The sequence below is a fragment of the Mercenaria mercenaria genome, chromosome 4, assembly GCF_021730395.1.
Source record: "Mercenaria mercenaria strain notata chromosome 4, MADL_Memer_1, whole genome shotgun sequence".
Taxonomy (NCBI): domain Eukaryota; kingdom Metazoa; phylum Mollusca; class Bivalvia; order Venerida; family Veneridae; genus Mercenaria; species Mercenaria mercenaria.
This window is the reverse complement of record NC_069364.1, coordinates 16,059,923-16,084,536: the sequence shown is the minus strand read 5'-3', so window position 1 is coordinate 16,084,536 and position 24,614 is coordinate 16,059,923. Positions and strand designations below refer to the sequence as shown.

The window sequence follows — 24,614 nt, the reverse complement described above, 5'->3', positions numbered from 1 at the left end:
CTTGAACGGATATTTGATACCCGTAATTGTTAGACTTATTTCAATATATACATAACGAAATATTTTTGGATCCATTCAGTTTCCAAATGCACAGATGGGGCGTTTTTAAAGTAATTGAATGAACTCTTCTGGTAGAATTTGTTAGAAAAATATGCTACAAACATGAGAAGTTTTCCATATGTTTGTCTACCTGCCTAAACTTTATTTCAGGATGACCAAGACACATTTATTTTGCGCGTCCATCCACAAAGACGGTTCGTTGAATTTTGGGTAAAATATAAAAGACGTGGTTAAAAGAAAGTAAAGAGGGGTGTGGTTAGAAGAAAAAAACTTAGGCAAAATGCCATGGTAAGACATATTCAGAGTTGCCCAAGGCTTGTGAGGAAAGGATAGGGCTCGAAACGTTTCTGTGGACATAGAGAAAGCAATTTTTTTTATATCAATGGCTGTATTATTAGATAGAAGATGATAGTGACGGAATTTGATTGTTCTTGTCAGGGGGGTGAGAGAACAATTAATGAGGATTGTCACCACATTTCTATGCATTATTGAGACAATAGTTAGATGTTGCCCACACTTTTATTGGATTTAGGTTTGCATGTTTTCGAGCTCTATTCAAGATTGAGTTTAACTAAGATCTGGTAAGCCCTGGACATAAGTGGTTTTGAGTTGGCTTTCATGTTCCTGTGTTGGAAGCCTAATGGGTGATTAGTCATTTTAGTTGACCTATTTATGTGGGGGTGCCGCAAGAGATCGTCTGAAATTTCCAACCTAAGGTATTTTTTTAAATCAGAGGTAAAATATTCTACTAGTAGTGCTTATGTAGGGAGCACGAGGGGTGTTGTATATTTTATAACCTCTCATGAACAGACTCAGTCAAACCGAGTCTGCTATTATGTTGCTTGCTTGCGTTCTATGCTTTCAAAGGTTCTTGTTACGGATTTTATTATTACTTTATACTATAAAATTGTTGAAAATTTGTTTTAATCGCAATAAAGAAATAGTTGGGAATAAATAAATATCGAAGTCTTACTTTTACATCTAGAGTGTTGATGAACATAGACTTACGTAATTTTCACATTGAATTAAATGAAATTGTTTTGGCACAAATGAGAGAAACCTTTTTATAATACTTTTGTCAATCTCTGATGATTTCTTTGATGATTGATTCTAGTATCTCGTATCGCCTGTGTGGATAGTGTTGTTTGGAATTTTGATATTTCATTCCCAATTCTATCAGTCTTCTTATTCTTTTCTCGAGTTCCCTTTTCCACTTCAATTTGAGTTCAATATCTTTTTCCACTTCTTCTTTTGTGTGTAACTGTTGTATATTCTTATAATCTGAAAGATGCGAAGAAAAAGTAGACAACTCAAGATTGAAATGCGTTACGTAATGAAATACTTATGCAGGCAAACATGCAATATATATATTAATATATATACAGTAAACGTCGCTTATAAGGAACAGTTTAGGACCTTTAAAAAGTGTTCGTTATAACCGAGGTTCCTTATATCCGTATAGCGAACTAGTTCCTTGTAACCGAGGTTGGTATAACGAACACAATTTGTATAGCGAACACTATTTGACTGACGTTTGAATTGGGCTATGTGTTCTCACTCCGAGCCGATCATGAATCTTTATCTGAGAAAGTTGCGAGTCTCTGTCCATTTTTCATATTTATTCAGCACATGGAAATTGTATACTTGAAATGGCCAATGGAATATATTTCGTATCGCATCCATTTTGAAAACAATGTGAGCCAATTATTGTTTAGTTGATTCGGGAACGGCTATGAAAAACAACTCAATCAAGTTCTGTGACTGTCCTGCAAACATTCTAATTTCAATTATCAATTTAATCCAATTATCGCGATTAGCGGCGAATTCAAAACACCTAAGTACGCTGCGTGTTAAAAACCAAATTACTTGTGACATAATCAGCGTGGTTTGTCGCGTGTTGATTAGATTACGTAAACACACAATATTACATTAAAAAAAAATAATGGATCGCGATAATTTTATTTTAACAGTACTTGGTAAAATCCAAAAACAGGTAAAGCAGGTGTATTATCCGATAAGTGGTGTTAAATTTGTATATTGTAATATTTTTAACTCTAAATACGATGCGTTATTCCATAACAGATTTGTAGTCTAGTGGACAATGTGTCGGACCTCTATTCTTTTTTCATGTTTGTATGGTGTAGGTTCGAGCCCTTCTTTTTTAATTACTTTTACTTATTCATAATGTTTCTTTGACGATCGGTTAAACATTGTTTTCATTTTCCTCGCAAGAGTTTTGTATGTTAATAGATTCAATATCTATTCTAATATTAGATCCAGAGAAAAATGCCAATAAGTACATTTGTGTACTCTGTATAAGTGCAAATCATGATACAACTAACTTGACATGTATTCCTTCTTCAGGTAAAAATATGCTGGAAAAATATAAAAAATAGCTCGTACTGTATTCGAACCAGCACCGTCAGCTTACAAATTAGACGTGCTAACCACTAGATCACGCCGCTACTTACACTGGTTTTGCGAAATACGATATTTGTAATAGAATGTGTACACCTGATTCCCTATTTCATTGTTATGGGTTGATCCAGTATTAGTAAATAAAGGCCACATTTATCGCGTTTTGTTAATACCTTAATCGACCATTCACCAATCTCTGATTGGTCAGGAGCAAAAAGAGTCATCGTACACTCCGCCGTTTGATTGACAGGTGCAACTATGTTCCGTTAATGTAATTCATTGTGTATTGAGCAAGCACGCGCATGGCAAAAAAATATGTGTCCCGGGGAATCACGTTTGGGATTTTCTAGCGTCCTTTTTCAAAATGTACTCGTCCAAATACGCAGAAATAAGCGTGTTGTATTATTTGGTTACGTTGATTAAAATACTTTTTGTGAGTCTCTACAAATGTAAGGATATAAACTAGACAGCACAAGTGTGTTACCTACGAGTATATTTTAAAAACTGAAGCATAATACATAATCGTCTATTATTTGGTAAATGTTAATGATGATATTATTTTCTTTTTTATCGTATCCGTGAATTAACAAACTATAGATCATAGTTATAAAATAATTTGTGTTTATGTGTGTGAAAGTGCCGACGTTACTCTGACGTCACCAGCGATTCTCCTGTTTATTTCCGGTTTTTAATATTTTTTATTCTTTGTCTGTTCGCTATAACCGAGGGGTTTCCAATTGAAGGACTTTGGACACTTTCTATATGAATTTGTCTACTCCAAGAGTGAAAAATAAACTACTAAGAAATAAGTTTTTAATTACATATGCCATCATAATACATATTTGAGATTATTTCTTAAAGTCAAATTTTCAATATTTGTTTCATAGAACAGTGATTTTTTTCTAAATAGAATTACGTACCCTGTTATGTAGATATAAAAAGTGTTTTGCTTTATACAACATTGTTCCCACCCGCGCATCAAAACCATATTTGGCCAGCATATGTAGATATTAATTATACACATTTTCTGTGACTATTATGTTGATGCAAGGGGTGGAACAGTAATTTTAAACAAAAATATAACTACAGGGTGTTCCCAAATATAAAGTAACCAATACTTTTTATATTCATTTTTAATACATTGATGGTCACATATTTTTACATCTGTTTGTAACTCAAATACTATACAAATGTTTGAAAGGGTACACATAGGCATGTTATACATCTAAAGTAGTGAAAGAAGCAAATACTGTGAATTCATTATTATTCGTTGGGTTAAATTTTCATTGGCTTATCCTGGTTGTTTGTTGCAGTAGATTGACAAATATGTGCTTTAACATACTTGCAACACACCAGGTAATCTTCTGCATGCACCCCCACCCCACATCCCCTCGCGACGCGCACGCCACTAGCGATGAGGATGTAATTTGTTTTCCATTTTGTTTTTATTATTTTTTTGTATTTCTTATATATTTTTCATTTGTTTATTTTTTCATCTTTTTCTGTGCGTTTATATTTATTATTTTAGACACACGCATCTGCGCAGTCTGGTCAGGATCCATGCTGTTCGCTTTCAAAGCCTATCGGAATTAGATCAACCGTTAGCGAACAGCATGGATCCTGACTAGTCTGCGCAAATGCGCAGGCTGGTCTGGATCCATGCTGGTCGCAACTGCACTATGTTGGTTTTCTCATGACACGGCTCATTTGGCTTAAACATGTAATAAAAATGTATCCAGGTCGCTGCATAAAACAATCCACCTGAAACTCGGCTGGACCTTTTAGTTCGTTTTCGCGTCTAGCCGTATTTATATATGCCATCTGTTATCTGTGCCACTGGTACTTATCCCAAACAATCTACGGCCTTGATAAGATGTCTGCCTTTTCTTTTTTTAATGATATGCAGCACACAACTATCTTCCATCACTTATAACAGGGGTGGCTAACTCGAAACTTACGATATCGCTGAATTTACGAGGTTATTTACGACAGTGTTAAGGTAACACTAAGGTAAAGCTATTTCGATAACTCAAAGCATACCTTATCAACCTCGTATGTTGAGCCTGACTTACGATAACGTAAATGTAAATAAGTGCATAAAAATGAAACGGGAATCTTTCACTTTTGTAATTGTCCTACCTTTAAGGAAAAATTATATAACAACTTGTAATTATTTGCTTCATTTTTGTGTTGATTTAGTTTAACTAAAGCAATTAGGAAATACTTATTAAATCCCACAGGTATCCGTACTGGAGCAAGGGTATATGGAGATTTTTGGAACTTCGTGAAATCGTTCAAAAGGTCCTTTTTGCTGTTGTATAAAAATGTCAGTATATATATTCATCGGATGTCAGATATTCCCGTATTTGAAAGCGGCAACCTAGACATTTCAGAAATATTTTTAAAATGAATTTCGTGTAGTAATTGTTGATTCTACGGAAGCGTGAAAGGGCCATCAGACGCTATTAATACGTTTTATTACGTTACGGCCGCGGAAAGGATATAATTATAGTTGATATAATTTTTATCGCATTTTTCAGACATATCAAAAAACACCCGGCCCAGTGGGCCTATAAGCCAACTGTGAATGAAATTCGTATGAAATTAATGGCTTACAATAGGCACCCTAATGTGTTTTCTAGTAAAAGAAGTCAAGTGCCACATTTGTGATCAGGAAAAGTTAATAGGTTCTTATATAATTGTACTAAAACAGTAATACATTGAATATATACAATAGCGACAAAATTATACACAATATGTATATATATGTTAGGTAAATTTGAATGGTAAAGCGCCGACAGTGGTTAGTTAGGGAGGTTGTGTTCCACCCTCCTCCATAGGATGGTTTGTGGTGGGGGGCTCCCCCAAGGAAAAATAGGATATATGATACGAAAGACACACCTTGGTGCGCTGTTTTTATTTAAAAGAAAAAATTACTCTTTCCACCGGGTATTAATATTAATTTATGGTTCATTTGTAATGTGTCTCTCTTGCGATGGAGGTCTCGGGTGCAACACAAGACTTACTTTTTGGGAGGTGAATGTATAATATTCATCTTGATGGAGCTCCTGGTTTATTTCATACGAGTAAAACTAAACGTAAAAATGTTCAAACAATTTTCCCTACAATCAAAGTTCCGTCTAATGTTGCTGTCATGCTGAAAATGACATTAATTTTCTATGAAAACAGTTCTTCTTTCATACAATGACAAGGATGTTGCTAAAAAGACTGGATATCAGTATAACTCACCACACATATAAGAGCAGAATGCCATTTAATAAATTGTTTGCGACGTAAAATTAAAATAAAACTTCATTAGGTTAAAAAAATCAAATACATATTAATTAATGATTACAGCATAAATGAAGTTTCATCAATTGACCATGATACCACATGTCCACGCGGCATTACCTATCGTCTGCATATGACGCTTCAACAGCAACTTCGCGCTTAATATTCTTCAAAACAAGTGAAAATAAACCGCACCGTTGTCCATCAATGATATTTTGATAAAAATGAATTACATATAAACTATAATGATATATATCATTAAGTTTCAAATGATTTTGTTTTTGGCACCAACAAATTGATCGGTTTATTTTGAATCTTAACCATACTTTGAAATCAGATTAGGTTTGGAAAAAAAAGATTTTTTTTAAGATAAAATAGCCAGAAAACGTTGGTATGTAAACTTTTCTGGTGGAGGATGTAATCAACCCCAACCTCCCAATTCCCAGGTTCCGTAAATTATTGCTCCGGTTATAAGTGCCAAAATGACGATGGGAGGGGTGCGAATTCCAATCGGATCCGAATGTTACGCGAATGAAAAATGCATTCCTTTTGAATGTTTGGAAACAGCTATTTGGTGGGTTTTAACAGGCCTATTTTATTACATATATATGGGAGTCAGGGCGTAGCGCAACCAATTCTGAAGCTACTCAGCGGGAGGATGTGAAAAGGGGAGTCCTCTTCCATTTGTGTGGGTCAGTTGAATCTCCCCACGGGTAAACATTCTGGGAATAGAAAGAGAACTTGTGGCTTCTTGTAAAAGCGACTGGCCGGTATGACCTGCGTAGATCTATAATGCACATGACAGGCACGTAGCTCAGCACTCTAATATACGCACAGGCATGTCGTCATTTTTCGACAATAAAAATATAAAAAAAATCAATAAATAAAATTTGAAGGACGACGGGATAGGCGATTCCGGTTTAAAGACGAAATGAAGATTCAAAGAGGCTTTTTGCACACATTTAATGTTGAACTGTGATAGAGGTATACAGTACATCCTGCATTAGCGGTCACCTACAGGTATTTATTAAGCAGCCACTTGCCAATCTAGAAACCTCCCAGACTGACTTATCTATTGTTCCGAACAAAAAGCTCTAAGATATTGTTTTGATATAATTATGGGCAACACCTTTGACCCCCATCCTTGGCTGATACTACAATACTGGAGCTTATTTGAAACTGCAGAGTGAAGATCAAAGTTTATACTGGTATCTACAATTTATGACATAACTTATTTGAGACAGACATTATGGTACTTTTTTTAGTATGATAAATATATAGATTTTTATTCGTATAAAATACTCGTAAAATTTTGAAGCAATGGTATGTGTAAACGTGTAACAAGAATTTATCATTAGGTTCAACACATCTGACCGAATGAGTTTTGCAGTTGTTGGTTTAAATTCTAAATTTGAGTAATTTAAGTCGAAGAATTTGACGGGAAACTTAATCCTCTACTTTTCTTGGAATGAAAGTAGATATACATTCATCTCTAGTTGATATAAGACGTTTTTTTCCCTGCAATCATTTGAATTTCCGTACATTTACAGTATTAAGGTTTCTGTCTGTTTATATTATTCGAACGCAGTTATCAAGAGCTTTTTTCTCATTTTGTTTTACAAATGCAATGACACTGCAACTTATGTTCATATGAGCAAGTAATGAGATCCAAGCAACTTAAAAGGCAAAAAGACTTAACTTGCGGCATTCATTTCGCTATTTACGTTTAAAAGCAGTTTCATCGGACCATTTTTTCCATAGTATTGTAGACGCTTTTTGCATTTAGTAGTGTTTAGATTATGATGCAAATGTATCTGATAAGATATACTGTCATTTTAATACAGTAAACTTTTTTGACCGCTAATGATTCAGTATTATATCCTGGTAAATCTTTTGAAGATTACTAAAATTTCTTTCCTGACGTTTCTAAATCATGAAAGGATATCAAAGTAATTCTTAACCTATCATCCACTTTTTGTAATAGTGGTAAAACTTCTGTTGATATAAATCTACATTTGAGCGCGGTAAGCATTTAAAGTGCGCGTCTACAATAGAAATTATTATATGAATGACAGTTGTGAAATATTTACTAAACTGTAGGCCTAGGAGTACCAAAATCTGCATTAGGCAAGTACATTTATTTTGACCGTGTCCCAGAGTGTCAGATATGCATATGCAACAGAAATGTTTTATCAATCACTGAACTAGCTAATTACATTAAAATGTGGAACATCTTAATTGAACGACTGAAACGTCGAGATCTGATATTTCTTCAAACATGTCCTCGTAAGTAGGAGTCCGAAATAGATGCGTTAATCACACAGCAAAATATATGATATAAGACAGAAGAAAGTATCAGTATTATATAACTAACATACGAAATATCAATTTATATAATATTGACTGAAAATTTCCTATACACGTTAGGAATTGAAAAAAAATGTTTTGATGAACATCAGAAGGTTTATACCATCAATTCAAAAAGTGACGTGCATGTTTGAGGTCATTTGAAGATCTTTGCAAATATTCATTAATATTCGTATCTCTTATGTTTTTTTACTAAATAAAATGCCATTGCTCAATACTTGTATTAATGTATTAAAGCAACTTTATATGGTTTGAAATGATAGTTGCCTTGCAGGCAGACGAAAAAAACAACAACAGATTTTTTAAGAAATTACCTCTATACCGATTTAAAAAAACAACAGGAATGGGAAAAGCTAGATTATAAATGAAAAATTAATCAGAAAGTTAAACAAAACTTAATTTCTTCAATTTTCAATCATTTACGATATAGATAAGGCACCATTTGTTTTACCTTAAGATACGGTATTACTTAAGGTATCTCGTATCTTACGAGAAGATTGAGTTAATCAAAAAAATCCCTACGAGCAAGAAAAGGTGACGTTACGACCACCTTAGGACTTAAGGGACCTTTGAGTTAGTCACCCCAGAACTATAAAGACATGTATATGTACTTAAATAACTACCTGAACCACTGTAATAAAACTGACCGGTCACTTATACATGTACATGTCTACCTATTCAGACATGTAATGCATCAATACCTTTACAATACGAACAGTGTATAGATAAATCAAGTACAGGTTGTTTGCAAAAATATCGTTCTATTTTTTATTTATTTATAGGATTTTAGTCTTAAAATGTTATTTTTTCCTTAAAAAAATGATGTTGTCACTTTATTCGACTGGAATTCATATATTTAAAACTTCCGTAAAGTGATGACAATATATTTTTACGGAAATTAAACATTTTATTTTTTTAAGAAAATATACCCTGGCCTAGATAAAATAAGAAAAACATCGTGTTAGGAACAGATACAAACCAGTTTCTGTTGTAATAAGTTAACTAACACATTGGTTTATCATTGACTCGAAACGAATTGGGTATTGTTTAAATATTTAATGGGAATTTTGCCTTCAAAATGTAGGCTAGAAGCATATGATAGTGTCCGAAGTCCTTTCATACTTTGGGACAGGAAAAAGTGTTCCTTATAATCGAGATCCATATAACCGAGGATTTTTACATTGAATAAAGTGTAGCGTAATGTCCTCTAAAAGCCACATGGCACCAGTGCTACCAGACTTGTAAAACCTGTGGTAGAACTTTCACACACATATATAAGATCGAAGACACAAAAGTTCGTTTCTGATGTTTATTTAATTTCAGGTAGTTAAAGAAAGTCTTTTAATACAAGTAATTTTATTGTCTCAGTGTCCATCTTTTTTATAATATTTAGCTACTGTAAAATGTTAAGAACTAATTATGTTTGAGTTGTTATTCATGAAATCTACATATTTGGAAGGTAACCTAACGAGGCATAATGGTATTTTGACTTACGTTGGCAGAACCACGGTTGGTGGCTCTGCCGCCTTGCCTCCCTGATTGTCTAGTACACAGACCTTTTATATGTACCGGCCAGACAGTTGATTACCAAATTAAGATGTAGTTTTCCTGGTGTTATGTCTTAACCTGCCCAGAGCTACGATAACTTGTCAGTTTTATAAGGTCAAGAGTTTCCGGTGAAAGCCTTTAACTAATTTTGAATGAATATATACTATCCATGACATTGAATAATTTAGTCTTTGAAAACAATAGCCTAGCCCCCTTTTTGAAATTACATTACAAATTCCTTCATTTCTTCACGAAAAAAACAATGAAAAAAAGGTATTTTACTATCCTTGGAAACTTTTGAATGTTATGAATTGTAATGCAAAAATAGGTGTTTGAACACATATGCTTGTTAGGTAATATCAGACGTTTTTGCTGACAAATATACAGATTTAAACAAAAATTGATGGACATAGAGCTAACAACAAAAATTCAAAACGCGACGGGTAAATATTTGAAATGGAAATACAATTGTACATAAAATTCCACGCGACTATTTATTGTGTGTTTCGTCGTTGCCCAGTGGTATTACGTGCAGACATCGTCATGTTGTAGGCTGTGTCATCAAGCGGCATGTACTGTGTAACCTCATCGGTGAATTATTATATACTGAAATTGACTAAAAGTATGATCAGCAAATGTCATGTTGTTATTGAATTTCGACAGCTCATTCCCAAAGGCATTTATATGTTCGGCTGTGATCTTGAAAGAGTTTCTCCGTCTAAAATTAAAATTGTTAGGTCATGCTTAAATGTCCATCAAGACACATGTTATAAACTTATAAAGATTTTATTATCTTGTCACCATGGTTGTTGTAAACATTCATTGTTTCTATGGATATATATTTCCATGGAGTTTTTAATTCGAAGGCTAGTCCATGTGAAAACGACTATTTGAATTCTCCGTGTCATGAGCTCGACAAAATTCCCAATCTGAATATGAATTATTTTCCTCTTTGTTTCACAGAATTTCCGGTGTGATTTTGTATTTTATTTTTTTTTCCATGATGACTTCTGATTTTTCACAAATTTGCACAACATTTTTATGCACACATAGCAAGTGTCTTCGCCCATTTTCCTTTCCCATTACGTGTTTTTGAAATTTTGAACAAAATAGTTGCACCCAATTTATTACTTCCTTAATATAAATATTATATAATTTATATTTAGATCTATACGGTTTCAATACAAGAGGACATGACATATCAACTTTCTGACAGCTGGCGAAAGGCCTTAATAAAAAAAATTTGCCTTTAAGAAAATATTGATATTAATCATCTTCTATTTTCATTTACATTTACTTTACCATGCGTTTTAAATTCTATTTTGATGAACTGTATCTTTAACTTTTCATATGAATAACTTATGCACATAAAAGATATATTCTCTACATATCTATTAAGTTTTAATAATGTTCCACACTACTCGTCAACTTGTACACGTGCAACAAGCTCGGTTAACATGAAAAGTTATCAATTGTGTCAATTTGATAAATATATCAACATATTAATTCAAAACAAAACGTTGACAAAATGCACGTATATTGTTCACTGTTCATAAAAAATATATGTTCGTCACGTAGACATACTTATCTACTATTCCGTAGGTATATTCTATAGGTTTCTCCTGCTTCTGTTAGCATGGCCTTTATACCTAAAATAACACTAATCTAGTGTTCTTTGTGAGTCACTGCTCACAGGTCATCATCAAACACATTTCTTGTGTCTACCGTGGTCTTAGTTTCTGCCACGTTACATTTACTATAATCACAATATCCGAACCGTCTATCATTTGAAACAATAAACCCCATACAAACATTTTATCTAAATAATGCTCCAAAAATATGATGCCAAAATACTTTTAAAACAAGTATAGTCTAAATTATGAACTTCAAATTGAATACAGGTATGTTAAAATATAGTTTGACATGCGAACTGCCAGAAGCAAATCTGACCAGTTACCTACATGTTAACTAATATTTGACAGGTGTAATCTAGATTTTTATACCATAAATGACATTATTCACACGTTACTTTGACAACTGAACTTGCTTTTAATTTTGTCATAATATACAACTTGTAATTTTAATAAAAATCCTAAAACAGATAAACTGCCAGCAGCATAATTTGTTTTCGTGTACTTTACATTTGTAATTTCATTTTATTCTCTTTTTTTGTATTTTTCTACTTTATTTGTAAACAGTTTAATTTACTCTACTGTTCACTGTTCATCTTATATCTTCCTTGATATGCATTGTTAATGCATACCTTCAGGAAAAAAAAATCTTATATTAGGTTTGTCAAAAATCAAACAACCTAAAAACCCTGTGGCGATATATTAATGAAGTAATATTTCAATTGTGTTATAACCATGATATATTGACAGCTTTCGTCTGCCCGATTTAGCTAATTTACAGAGTTTTCGAATTCTATATATTTCAGTGTTTTGCTTTATTTTGCTTTATTTAATTTTTGCCTACCCTACAAGATTTGTAAATATTTTTATACATAATTTGCAACTCTGATTTGATACATAATTTTATTAAGGCAAACTTTACAGTAACAGTTGTAATTTTTGAATTGCATTTCGTGCTAGATTGAATTCAACTATTTTTTCTCCCAAAATATGCCCAAAACTTTTAAAAGGAAAAATAGACATTTCTACTTGCGTTTTTGAAGTTCTAGTGGCTCGTGACGTCTTCTCAGATCGGCGTGATGTATAGTGGCAGAGTACTTCGTGTAATACGTGGCCGCAACAATCTCGCAGAGAACATCCTGGTCCTCGGCACCAAAAATCGCCTTGTAGCGTAATGTCCTCTAAAAGCCACATGGCACCAGTGCTACCAGACTTGTAAAACCTGTGGTAGAACTTTCACACACATATATAAGATCGAAGACACAAAAGTTCGTTTCTGATGTTTATTTAATTTCAGGTAGTTAAAGAAAGTCTTTTAATACAAGTAATTTTATTGTCTCAGTGTCCATCTTTTTTATAATATTTAGCTACTGTAAAATGTTAAGAACTAATTATGTTTGAGTTGTTATTCATGAAATCTACATATTTGGAAGGTAACCTAACGAGGCATAATGGTATTTTGACTTACGTTGGCAGAACCACGGTTGGTGGCTCTGCCGCTTTGCCTCCCTGATTGTCTAGTACACAGACCTTTTATATGTACCGGCCAGACAGTTGATTACCAAATTAAGATGTAGTTTTCCTGGTGTTATGTCTTAACCTGCCCAGAGCTACGATAACTTGTCAGTTTTATAAGGTCAAGAGTTTCCGGTGAAAGCCTTTAACTAATTTTGAATGAATATATACTATCCATGACATTGAATAATTTAGTCTTTGAAAACAATAGCCTAGCCCCCTTTTTGAAATTACATTACAAAAGAAGGAATTAGATCGGGGAATTGAAAACTGTTCCTTATAACCGAGTGTTCCTTATATCCGAGTTCCTTATAAGTGAGGTTTACTGTATCTGAAGTAATAAATACAAATATTGTTATAGCAAGCTAGAGTGGATCCAATCTCATTAGAATTTTACTCCATTTAGATTTGTGCGACATACTTCTGTCTCTTATACATTGTATAGAATGAATAAGGAATATGTCCTTTATCCAACGTACTAGTACGAATGGATCTTGTTTTTCTTCATTCTTTGCATTACGATGATGACGTAAGTAGATAAATGGTTTACTCAATTAAGGCGCGCAATGCACAGTCTTACGTCAATCTTAGGAAAAAATATTAAATTATTTAATATTTTTGCTCAATCATAAAATTGGTAGTGCTGAGTATTATGAAATTCTATCTATAAAATTGAATAGTGAGTGTTTTTAATTCTTTAAAAGTATTTACCTTGTTTTTATTATAACAAAAATACATTTTTGGTTTGTATTTAATGTCAATTTGTGGGTGACCTGTTTTGCCGTGTGGTTGCGTTTGCTATGTTCAATGCTTCCACTGGTTCTTCTTTTAATTTTTATTATTCTTTCAGACACGGAACATTGCTGGACAGGCTCTCGATCAAAATACTGGTTTATCAAATTTATGACTGCTGACTCCTGGTTGAATTATCAAAGTGACATACAGACAATTTGGGTATTTAAGACCAAATTACACAATCCTGTTTTTGGTCCACCAATACAAATAAGACGGGTCAGACAGAAATATCTAAACATGCTGGGTACTTTAATATAAGAAGTGATTAAGATGCATTTCCAGACCGTTTAAAATAAAACGTGTATTGATTTTATCAAGCCACTTTACCATACCAAATTGTTCTCTGCTTGTTTCCGTGATGTATTTTGGAATTTCTGTACTCCTATACGTTTCTGGATGCTCCAAGAACTCGATGCATTCTGCAAATAATTAGGTACATGGTTTAATGCTACATTGCTGCAGATTGCAGTCTCTTATATCCATTCCAAAAATTGTATGTCTTTTTAATTCATTTTTATAGCAGTAAAATATATATATGCCAACTGAGCCATTCGCTGTGATTTCTAGTGTTACATATTCATATACATTACTAGTATGAGCCCTAAATAAAACACTCGTCAATACGATTTCGTCACCTAGTATCCATCTGCGCTGAAAAACTTATGTTAAGCTGCTCGCCCTCAGTTTGGTCGAAAGAAATAAATTTCTCAAAAGCAACATTTTTGTCACAAGAATATAAAATGAAAAGGTATAATCAACAAAATAAGCGAGAATCTACGTAGCGTTTTGAGAAAATGGCTGATGAAAACAAGTTTACGGATTCACAGCACTATATGGCTATATTGAAAAATAATAAACCGTTTGCAACGCTTTACTTTTTCCTACATAACCATATAGTGCGGTGAATCCGTAAACCTTTGTGCGGGCGAGCAGCTTTACAGTCCGCTTTGTTTTTGGTAATAAAGTTGCAAATTGTAATAGTTAATACAAAACAGGTGGAGTGTTAATTACAATGTGAAATGAACATCGCAACCCGTTTTGTTATAAAATTGCAAAGTGTAATAAAAATTTTGAGTGTGTGTAAACGTATTTGTGTCATATTTCTAAGGTTCACTATGAACCAAGCACAGTTTCAACTGACTCTGTTCACGAGTGGCAATAAATATATATGTGAACATGTTTCACGGTATTTTTTTACCTTGACCAGGTTACACTTAATAATTTCAATAACATATATTTTCTTCTCAATTCGAGGGCCCTGCAAAAATTATTTTCATTACAAAGATTCAAAGTATTTCCCCTTTACCGACACACATTTTTGTAACTTTTTTACCCAATCGCGTAAAGCAGATAAATAGTCTTCTTTTGGTATCTGTTGGACACACTGATATATGGCGCTGCCAAGAGAACTTCTGGACTTATATTTCTCTCAAGAAAGTATTTTCTTAAGCCTTGGAAATAAAAAAAAAAATATCACATGGATTCAGGTCAGTTGAATAAGGCGGATGGTTAGCCAAAAAGACTTAACAACCTCTTACTTGTGAGGGGAGGCGTTGTCGTGTATAAGATGGATGCCTGACCATCCTTTGCTTGGACGTTTCTTAATGTAAAACTTTTTCACTTCCTTCAGTACAGAGGTCTTGTAGAATCGTCCAGTGACTGCATGGCCTGATGGACAAGGCACTTAAACGACTGGCCCACTAGCATTGAAGAAAATTACGTACAACATCTTTTTCGATCTCATGGTTCTCTAAACAAAACAGGTGCGTTTTTATCTTTTCGCTTCCATTGCATATTATCAGCCCTTCTCTTTGGCTCAAACATGTGCACCCAGGTTTCGTCTCCTGTTAGCATGTTCGAAATAACCCGACTATCACAACCTTTGTATGTTTTCAAAAGTTCTCGGACATTTCGGACATTTAAGGCGTTGTTTCTTTTGCTCCTCAGAGAGCACATGAGGTACCCACTTAGAGCAAACCTTTCTGGCATTATCTTTCATCGGCAATCGCGCACAGCTTTTACAGCAGCGATGTTTGTCTTGGTAACAGAGGTTTAAGGCCTACCAAAACGAGTATAATAATTTCCGAGCTTTAAAAGCTTTAACCCACCTAAAACCTGTGCGCAATGAAATGGCATGGGGTCCATATATACCACACAATTCATCAAATATCTGCTTTGAATTAATATCAAAACAAGGAAGAATATCCAAAAGGAAAGCGACGTTCCAAAAGCGCAGCCTCCGAAAAGGCACATACGAATAACACTCGCACCACACAGACACAGACACACACACACACACACACGCGCGCGCGCGCACACACACTCACACACACCAACACACACAAAATAAGCACACAGGACAAAACAAACAAATACAGGAACACAGTGGGGCACCGTCTTGGAACGGTCAGTGGCAAAACCACCACTGGGGTGTTTAAACCGGTTTATGATGCACCTAACCAGCCTAATGTGCCATTTAATATCGTTACAAATTTCAGTCTTTTTGTCCATTTTACAATGTGACAAGTAAATTGGTTATTGTATATGACTACATGTATTTTAATTAGAAATAACTCAGTCATTTGAAAAACAATTTGCACGAAATAAACGGATATCGTTTTAAGCTACTGAACACACCATTCAAGTGCAATGAAGCGTTTTAAAATACCTAAGATAAAACAACGGAAGTCCATAAGTAACTGAACTTTTTTGCAGGACCCTTGTAAAACGGTAAAACAAGGTGCATAATTTATTCAGATCATCAAGCAAGTATGGATGGGCCTGGTGCGAAGAATTTGATGGACTAGTAATTTTAGAGGGTTTGGATGGTGATACAGCTGTTTTTCTTATCATTATCAATTTCGCATATACCTACCCGAGCCCAACATTCCAATATTAAAATAATAATATATAAGCTTGTGTCCGAAGCAGCCACAGCTCTGTAGTTTCCATGCCTGGATCCAATGTTAAACTACTGCTTTAGGAGGCCAGTCACAAAACTTCAGACCTCACTTGTTGATTCTGAGCGCTGTCATTAAATTGAACAATTGAATGGTTGCATTATAAAGTCTGAAAAGTAGATCCCCCGAAAGCATCGAGAATAAGTCTTGTTTTAAATAATGATGATAAACCCTGTTTAATTTTATGCTACCATCGGGATTTGGTTTGTGTAATTTCCATGTTATACATAAGATCCTCTGAACACTTAAGGTTCGATTCCAATTCTTTTTTCCAACATTATATTAGTGAAACTTCCCGCATTACCTCGTCTGCTTACCTCAGTAGGTAGTGCAGTTCTCAGACTTTATAATCGAGTAACCGGGAGTTCTATCTTCGGAAATCGTCATTCTTCCTCCTCTGCTGAGTTATGTAGACAAGTTGTCATTTACATTATGGGAACTGGAACTGATTTTGAGAAAAGCGTATATCTCCCACTACTGCCTAATCATCTAGATTGACGTTTCTTCTCCATTATGTATCCGAGTCAACCATGGGCCATAATTCTGAAGTGCCTGTGCCGATTTTGCTAGATATCGAACTTGGCCGAGGACTTTTTGGCAAACACATTATGTTCAAGTTTGGTGAAGATCGGATGAGAAATGTTCGACTTAGAGCGCGGACAAGATTTTTGACAGACAAACACACAGTCTGGAGTAAATCAATATGTCTCCCACCACAGTGGTGTGGGAGAAATAGACACACAGTTAGGAGTAAATCAATATGTCTCCCACCACAGAGGTTTAGGAGAAATAACTAGTTCAAATGTCTATAAGTATAGAACCCTTGAACGGTGAATGGGTTAAGGGACTGTCTTACATTCCTGATTAATATTGCTGCTAGAAAAGCAGTGCTTACATATCACACGAACAAACAAACAGGGAAACTAAACGTATACCTTTAAAACGTCGTATGTGATTGAGGCCAAATTAAATTGCAGAATAGGGATTTATAGTGTGGATAAATACCAAAGACTTGGGTGATTGTCCCTTGCCTCCTCCTATTAACTGATTATATTGAAGTAAGCTAGAGCGGCCCTTCCGTATGTGCCAGTTATAGCAGAAGTAATTTTTGTTTTCGATGACTAAACAAAGAACTCACTCATTTTACAAATAATACAACTTCTAAGTTGATTAAATAGATTGCCTGAAAAAGCTAACAACAACAAAAACAGTTATACAACAGTCCTTTTAAGGCTTTTGTTTTACTTGTTTTCGTTAAAAAATAAACATGTTAAGTTATCGTGAAAATCATATTTATTTAAAAAAACACACACACAATAGAGTTGGTAAAACCCACAAAAAGAAGGAAGAAAATATTATATATTTTCCTGATATCTATCTCCGCTATGTCCGACTGTTTGGTTAGGTTATTGATCTTACTGTGCTGTTTACTGGACACAAATTGTACACAAATATTTATGGAGCGATAGCTTTGTTTATATTTTTTTTCATACAACTTCTTTATAGGTCTGTCCAACCGTGGGGCCATCACAACTGAGGTGATATGTCATGTGTCCTACTTTTGACATAGTTTTTATTCATTATTTTTACCTTACAAATATGACATTAATGCGTTTACAAACGCTAAGAAATTTCATTACCTTTTGCAACTTTATTACAAAACGGGTTGCGATGTTCATTTCACATTGTAATAAAAGTGCACTCCAACCCGTTTTTAATAATTATAACAGTTTCAATGATTTAATGAATGTTCACTTTGATTTTCTAACAACTTGCTTTCTATTACTTATATATAATTCATAAAAGCCATATTGTCAATCGTAAGACACATGGCATCTTCACCTCCTTCACTTTTATTCACATTAGTGAACCTAAAGAATATGATACCCTTGCGTTTACACACTGTCAGAAATTGTATTACATTCTGCAACTTTATTGCAATACTGGTTGCGATATTCATTTCACATTGTAATTAACACTCCAACCCGATTTGTAATAATTATAATTTGCACCTTTAATACACCTATCGCTAATATGAATAAAAATCAAGGAATCACTTCGCAAAACAGAAAAAACCGCTTTTATAAGCTAGGAAACAAATGGAATTTACCCTTTATCATATCCTTGAGATGGCCATACCGCCATAAGAAAAACTGTCTTTGGCAAGTCATGTAAATATGACGGAGCCAATCTTCGGCGACCTTATAAACATCATTATACTGTTTCTCTATATCAAAAAGTTCTGCTGTAAGCTCCTTGTCATTTTTTCTTAGCTTTCTAATTTCTGAAAATAAAGGAAATGGCATAATGTATTACTACACTAAGCGAAACTTTCTCAGTGTTGTTATATTTTCTGGTCGTTTGGGATCAGGTATTAATTTCTTTATTTACGTCTCGTTCATGTACAATATCACAGTTTAAGGATAACACGGTGTAATAGCCATATTTCATATCTTGTAACTGGATGGTAATTATGTCTCCCACCACACAGTGGTGCGGGAGACATATTGATTTATGTCTCCCACCACACAGTGGTGTGGAAGACATATTGATTTACTCCAGTCTGTGTGTGTCTGTGTGTGTGTCTGTCTGTCTGTCACAAAGCTTGTCCGCACTCTAAGTCGAACATTTCTCATCCAATTTTCACCACACTTAAACAAAATGTGTTTGACCATAAGACCTCGGCCAAGTTCGATAACTAGCCAAATTGGTCCAGGCGTCTTGGAGTTATGGCCCTTGAATTACCAAAAATCGGTCTTTTTACTCTTGTCCGCACTCCAATTCGAACATTTCTCATCCAATCTTCACCAAACTTGAGTAAGATGCGTTAGACCATGAGACCTCGGCCAAGTTTGATAACAAGCTAAATCGGTCCCGGCATTTTGGAGTTACTGCCCTTGAATTATCGAAAAATCGGCCTTTTATCTCTTGTCCGCACTCTAAGTCGAACATTTCTAATTCGATCTTCACCAAACTTGAACAAAATGTGTTTGACCATGAGACCTTGGCCAGGTTTGATAACTAGCCAAATCGGTCCAGGCATTTTGGAGTTACGACCCTTAAATTACCAAAAACCCGCCTTTTTACCCTTGTCCGCTCTCTAAATCGAACATTTCTCATCCGATCTCACCAAACTTGAACAAAATGTGTTTGGCCATAAGACCTTAGCCAAGTTCGATAACTAGCCAAATCCACCCAGGCACTTTTGTTTTATGGCCCTTGAATTACTGATTGGATTCACTCATCCACACCATCTAACTGGATCCACTCGTCTAAACCATCTAGAGAAACTAGACATTTTGCATAGGGCAGTTGTGTGAGACATGCGCTTTTCACAAAAGCATCTCTAGTATTTAAATGAAATTTGGTCACTTTAAAGACATTTAAAATTAAAAACTTTTCACCCAGAGATTTTTCAAATTTTATCATATTTTGGGGAGATAATCGGTACTGAAGCTAGCATTGATGCCTATGGGAAATATATAATTTCTTTGATTATGAAAATCTGAACTTGAGTTTCGAGACAGTTTTGCGGTAGAAAGCTGCATTACATGATTCTGATACAAATTCAAAAAGAAATCTAAAATTCTCCGTAGGGAAAAGGAGAAAATCTTTCTTTTTTTTCTAGTTTTCAGGGGAGATAACTCATGAAAAAAAAATTATCAGGGGAAGTAATCTAAAGGAAATTTTTGAGAACTTCTTTCACTATATAACTTGTCAATATGCACCTTATTTCTATCGTTTGACATTTTTAAAGCTAACATTAACAAGTTGTATGTACGCTTTATGTGAAATTGAGGCCTATTGCACCATGTTATCCTTAAAAATTCATTACAATACACATAAAATCAGTACATGACCGTTCAAAATTGAACTATAAGAGACTATCACATAAAATTTACAGTATCAATTTACACATAACACACAGTTATATATACATTAAAATAGTAGATGCACCTTCAACAAGAGCTGTTCGTAAGAGAGCGTACTCAACCTTTCTCAGTACTTGACTCTTAGTTAGAACTTTGCCAGCAAATAACTTATAGAACATTTACCAACATAATCCTAAGTTAAAACAGAGATCCCATTCTGTTTTACTTAATAATAGTCCGATTAAGCCGGGACTAGGGGGCGTTTGGGGTTCACCTCATTAACTCTCACAAACAAACAATCAAACGGAGTATTTAGCAAAGTTTTTCCATGTTCGTTTTCAGTTTGTTTTTTCTCAGCGATGTATGATCTTTTTATGTCAATTTGCCGTGAAATCAAACACATTCTATCACACTTCATTTGGGTTCTGGTGGCGCATAACTTACGGTCTGCATGGCTCAGGCTCGATGAAATGAACATTATAAGCCTATTTCCACCAACACACGAGTTCTAGTCTGGAAATTCGTTCGTTAACTAAATGGTCATCAACGGTAAGTTTCACTGGATATATTATTCTAAACGTACATTCCGGATGAGTTCTCTCTACTGCTTGAAATTCGGCCATAACCGCCTCCTGTATTTCTTTTGGAAATTCAGAATCAACAGACAATCCATGAACATCTTTAACAGCTTACTCTACGCATTATTTATTCCACACCATCGTCAGAAATTAAATCACTCCCTACGTAACAGCTATCTTTTCCAAATACCGTCAAATACCGTTTTAATTTATTTACATTTGTTTACAATTAAGATCTTTATTAGATAAAATGTAGTTAGAGAAAATTGATAATGATGAAAACGGTCGATGTTAGGGTCGTTTGTTTTAGTTGTCTCATGACATGTAAGAACACAACGTCACTAAAAACATTAATAAAACGTCTTGAATTGATTTTTTTTTCTTTCAGAATTTGTTTTGTTAAAATTTCCTTTATTGATAATCTATTTTACTCATCTTTTAACCTTCACATAAAAATATATACATGGCTATATACGTGACAATAACACGCTAACCACAATTAAATCCTGAGGCTATTATAAACAAAATATTAGTTCACAAAACAAGAAGTTGGTAACAATTAAGATTAAAATGAAATAAATAGACATTTATATATTTAGGGGGCGTCCGGGTAAATTCGGACATCGGCATAATTGGTACACATTTGAAGTAAAATCTATAATTATATGTTCTCACATCCGATAAGGCTAATTTATGTCTCTTTTGTGAAATTGATATGTCTCCGTTAAAATACAATCAAGTCACAAAACGTCTTAATATCGGATATAACGTAACAACTGAAGTAATGACGTAGTACTCATACTTTCTGTGAACAACAAAGATATCTTTGAAGGCGGGAAGCTTTCGAAGAGGATTCAATTCATGTATCAGGCATGATATCATAGTATTGCTCAGAATGGAAGATAAATATGTTAAAAACTCAATGATATCTGTTGCTTTCCTCAAAAATCAAAGGATTGTCTAAAATAAGGCAAAAGTTCAAGTGTCCGAGTTAAAACACCTGTTTTCCTATAGTAGGAAAAATTCGAACATGCAATTTTAAGGGACAGTGCAGACTCCCTGTGATACGTTGTTTTCGATTTTTTTTACCAAAACAGTTACGGTCAAACCTGTGTTAAAAACCATCTCTGAACAGAGACCACCTGGCTCTAAAGACTGCATATTTTGTTTCCCATTTTTAACATTAACAGTTTATTTCAACCTGTGAATATAGGCCACCTCCTAATAAAGACTCTCCCGAGGGTGGTCTTTATAGACAGGTTTGACTGCATATCAATAATGATGAATATCTATATTTTTCAGATGTTTGAATTTTACTTTTTAAAAACAATGTTAGTGTCCGAATTATTCCTACGTATTTTATTATTTCCGAATTATTCCTACAATGTGTCCAAATTTCCCAAACAAACCTAAATATGATTGGATATCGCACCTGTAGACATTCTTTCTCCTTACTGCTTGGCTTTGTTAAAGGGAATTCCTATAGTTTTTATGCGCATCTTTCTGCGCAGCCGACACATTCTATGGATAACTGAACTGAAGTCAACATTTGTTGAATCATGTTACAGACAATCTTAAATATGACTAATCTTGAATGAAATAACATTTTTGATAAGTTTTATCAGTAATCAAATGTTGATACTGGTTTATGTTGTATTGACAAGTATTATGCGTGACAGGTATCTTGCTATTTTTATGGTTGTGTTTTCACATCGCATTTTAGAGCAAAGACAGTGTTGTTCATATAATGTAAGATAATTGACTTAGTACTGATAAGACAGTATCACCTTTCAGATTATTTAGTATTCAATTATAGAAAGAATTAAGAATTTTTAAAACTTTTTTTAACTTCTAGCAGACATACATGTAATCAGTTTGGTCAGGTTCGCGCCACTTTCCTTCCGAACAGGTGTTGTATTCTAGCGGTCTTAACATAAAATTTAGCCTGGTGACCCATACATTTTTAGCCATTTTTATGCTCACAATACAATTATCTATACAGAAGAAAAACAGGAAAAAATTCTATGAAAGAGTTTTTTCAAAATTGAAAAAAATATTCTTCACTATTGGTATTTTTCATTGAAAAAAGTTCACAAAAGTAAATATGAAACAATATTTTTTTTTCATTTGTACCCATTATTGTAAGGATAGAGTACTACAAATATGACTATGATATCAAATAAGTATATAATAAAATCTGTAAAAAGAAAAAAAACCGTACTGTGCTGTCCTGATGTATATTTTGGTTGGTATTTATAAAAAAGCAGAAAATTATGAAAATGTTGAAAAATCACTGGCAGTTTCAGCAACAGTTGGTATGTTCAAAACAATTTTTCACAAAAACAAGCCTGGTGACCTATTGTTTTTATTTGTTCATTGTTTTCAGCACAAATTTTCCTATAATATATGTGAATTAAAAAAAATTCTATGAAAGGAAAAAAACTATCGGAATTCTCTTTAAGCAGCGAATCAAAATTACCTACACAGCAACCTGTCAAACTCGAATTGTTAAAAATCGTCCGAATTTACCCGGACGCCCCCTACTTGTTTTAGTATGAAAATGATGAATATTTTTGTCTTTACATCCACAATTTCTTTATAATACTAACTGTTTGAATAGAAAATTCTGTACAGTTTCATTATACATTCAAGCATCCTGACATATCATTCATATAAACACAACATACCTGAATTAAATAATGGTATATCCATATTTATCCTACCACTATGCATTTATCAGGCCGATATCTGCCTGCCGTGTAAACTTGAGGTTTATTCAGTCAATGCAGGTTTATACCGTCAATGCAACTGACGGACTACTTTTTCAAGTATATGTGCTATAGGCAATGTAAACTGGGCCAAGAGTTCGAAGCTCGAACATTTCATAATTTTATGAGGACAGCCACGGTAAAAAAATAAAAAATTGGTTCACTCTGTCCTTGTAAACCTCCATACGGAATGGTACGGTGACGGGTTTTAAAGTCTGTGTGAATCGACCTTGACTTTGTTTATCTGGCGTTCACTCATTTTTAGGTAGAAATTTACACAAATAACCAGATTTAAGCAGTCGTTTATTGTAATTATCGGATCTAAACTATTCATGGTGGAAGGAATTTCATTATCTCACATCGTCTTGTACGGAAATGGAGTAAATTTAAGACTGCGGGCATTTGAATTCATCTAAAGCGTGGTTTTCGGCTCTATTTTATCCGAGTCAAAACCATTCTGCTTGTTTTGTACGCGAATGCCCTGTTAGCACCGATGATTTATAATACACAGAACTTCAGAAGGCAAAGTATGAGGCATGAAATAATGTTTTATTGTAAGGAATCGTGTGTAACTGGATCAAGCAGACAAGGGTTGAAGGGCGTAGGAATTCATCAGTGAGTGAAATTCTGGATTATTTTTGTTGAGAAAAACATTTTGAAAGTAAATATATGTTATACACAGATTTTATCGACTGCAGGATAAATAGAATATTAGGTTACTGTCTTTCTTAACTTAAGTTTATCCACCTCGTCTCCGAAAGATTTATCCCCCTCGGCAATCCTCGGGTGGATAAACCTTTCTCCAACTCGG

General features: G+C 34.2%; 1 protein-coding gene across 1 annotated transcript; it reads right to left on the bottom strand.

Moving 5' to 3' along the window:
- Positions 1-893: 893 nt before the first annotated feature.
- Positions 894-24,410, bottom strand: LOC128556229 (uncharacterized). The gene is made up of 4 exons (XM_053540560.1): positions 23,723-24,410; positions 18,696-18,869; positions 13,958-14,044; positions 894-1,341 (listed from the first exon to the last, which is right to left on the bottom strand). The coding sequence occupies exons 1-4, from the start codon at positions 23,766-23,768 to the stop codon at positions 1,139-1,141; spliced, it is 510 nt and encodes a 169-aa protein (XP_053396535.1). The 5' UTR covers positions 23,769-24,410; the 3' UTR covers positions 894-1,138.
- Positions 24,411-24,614: the final 204 nt, after the last annotated feature.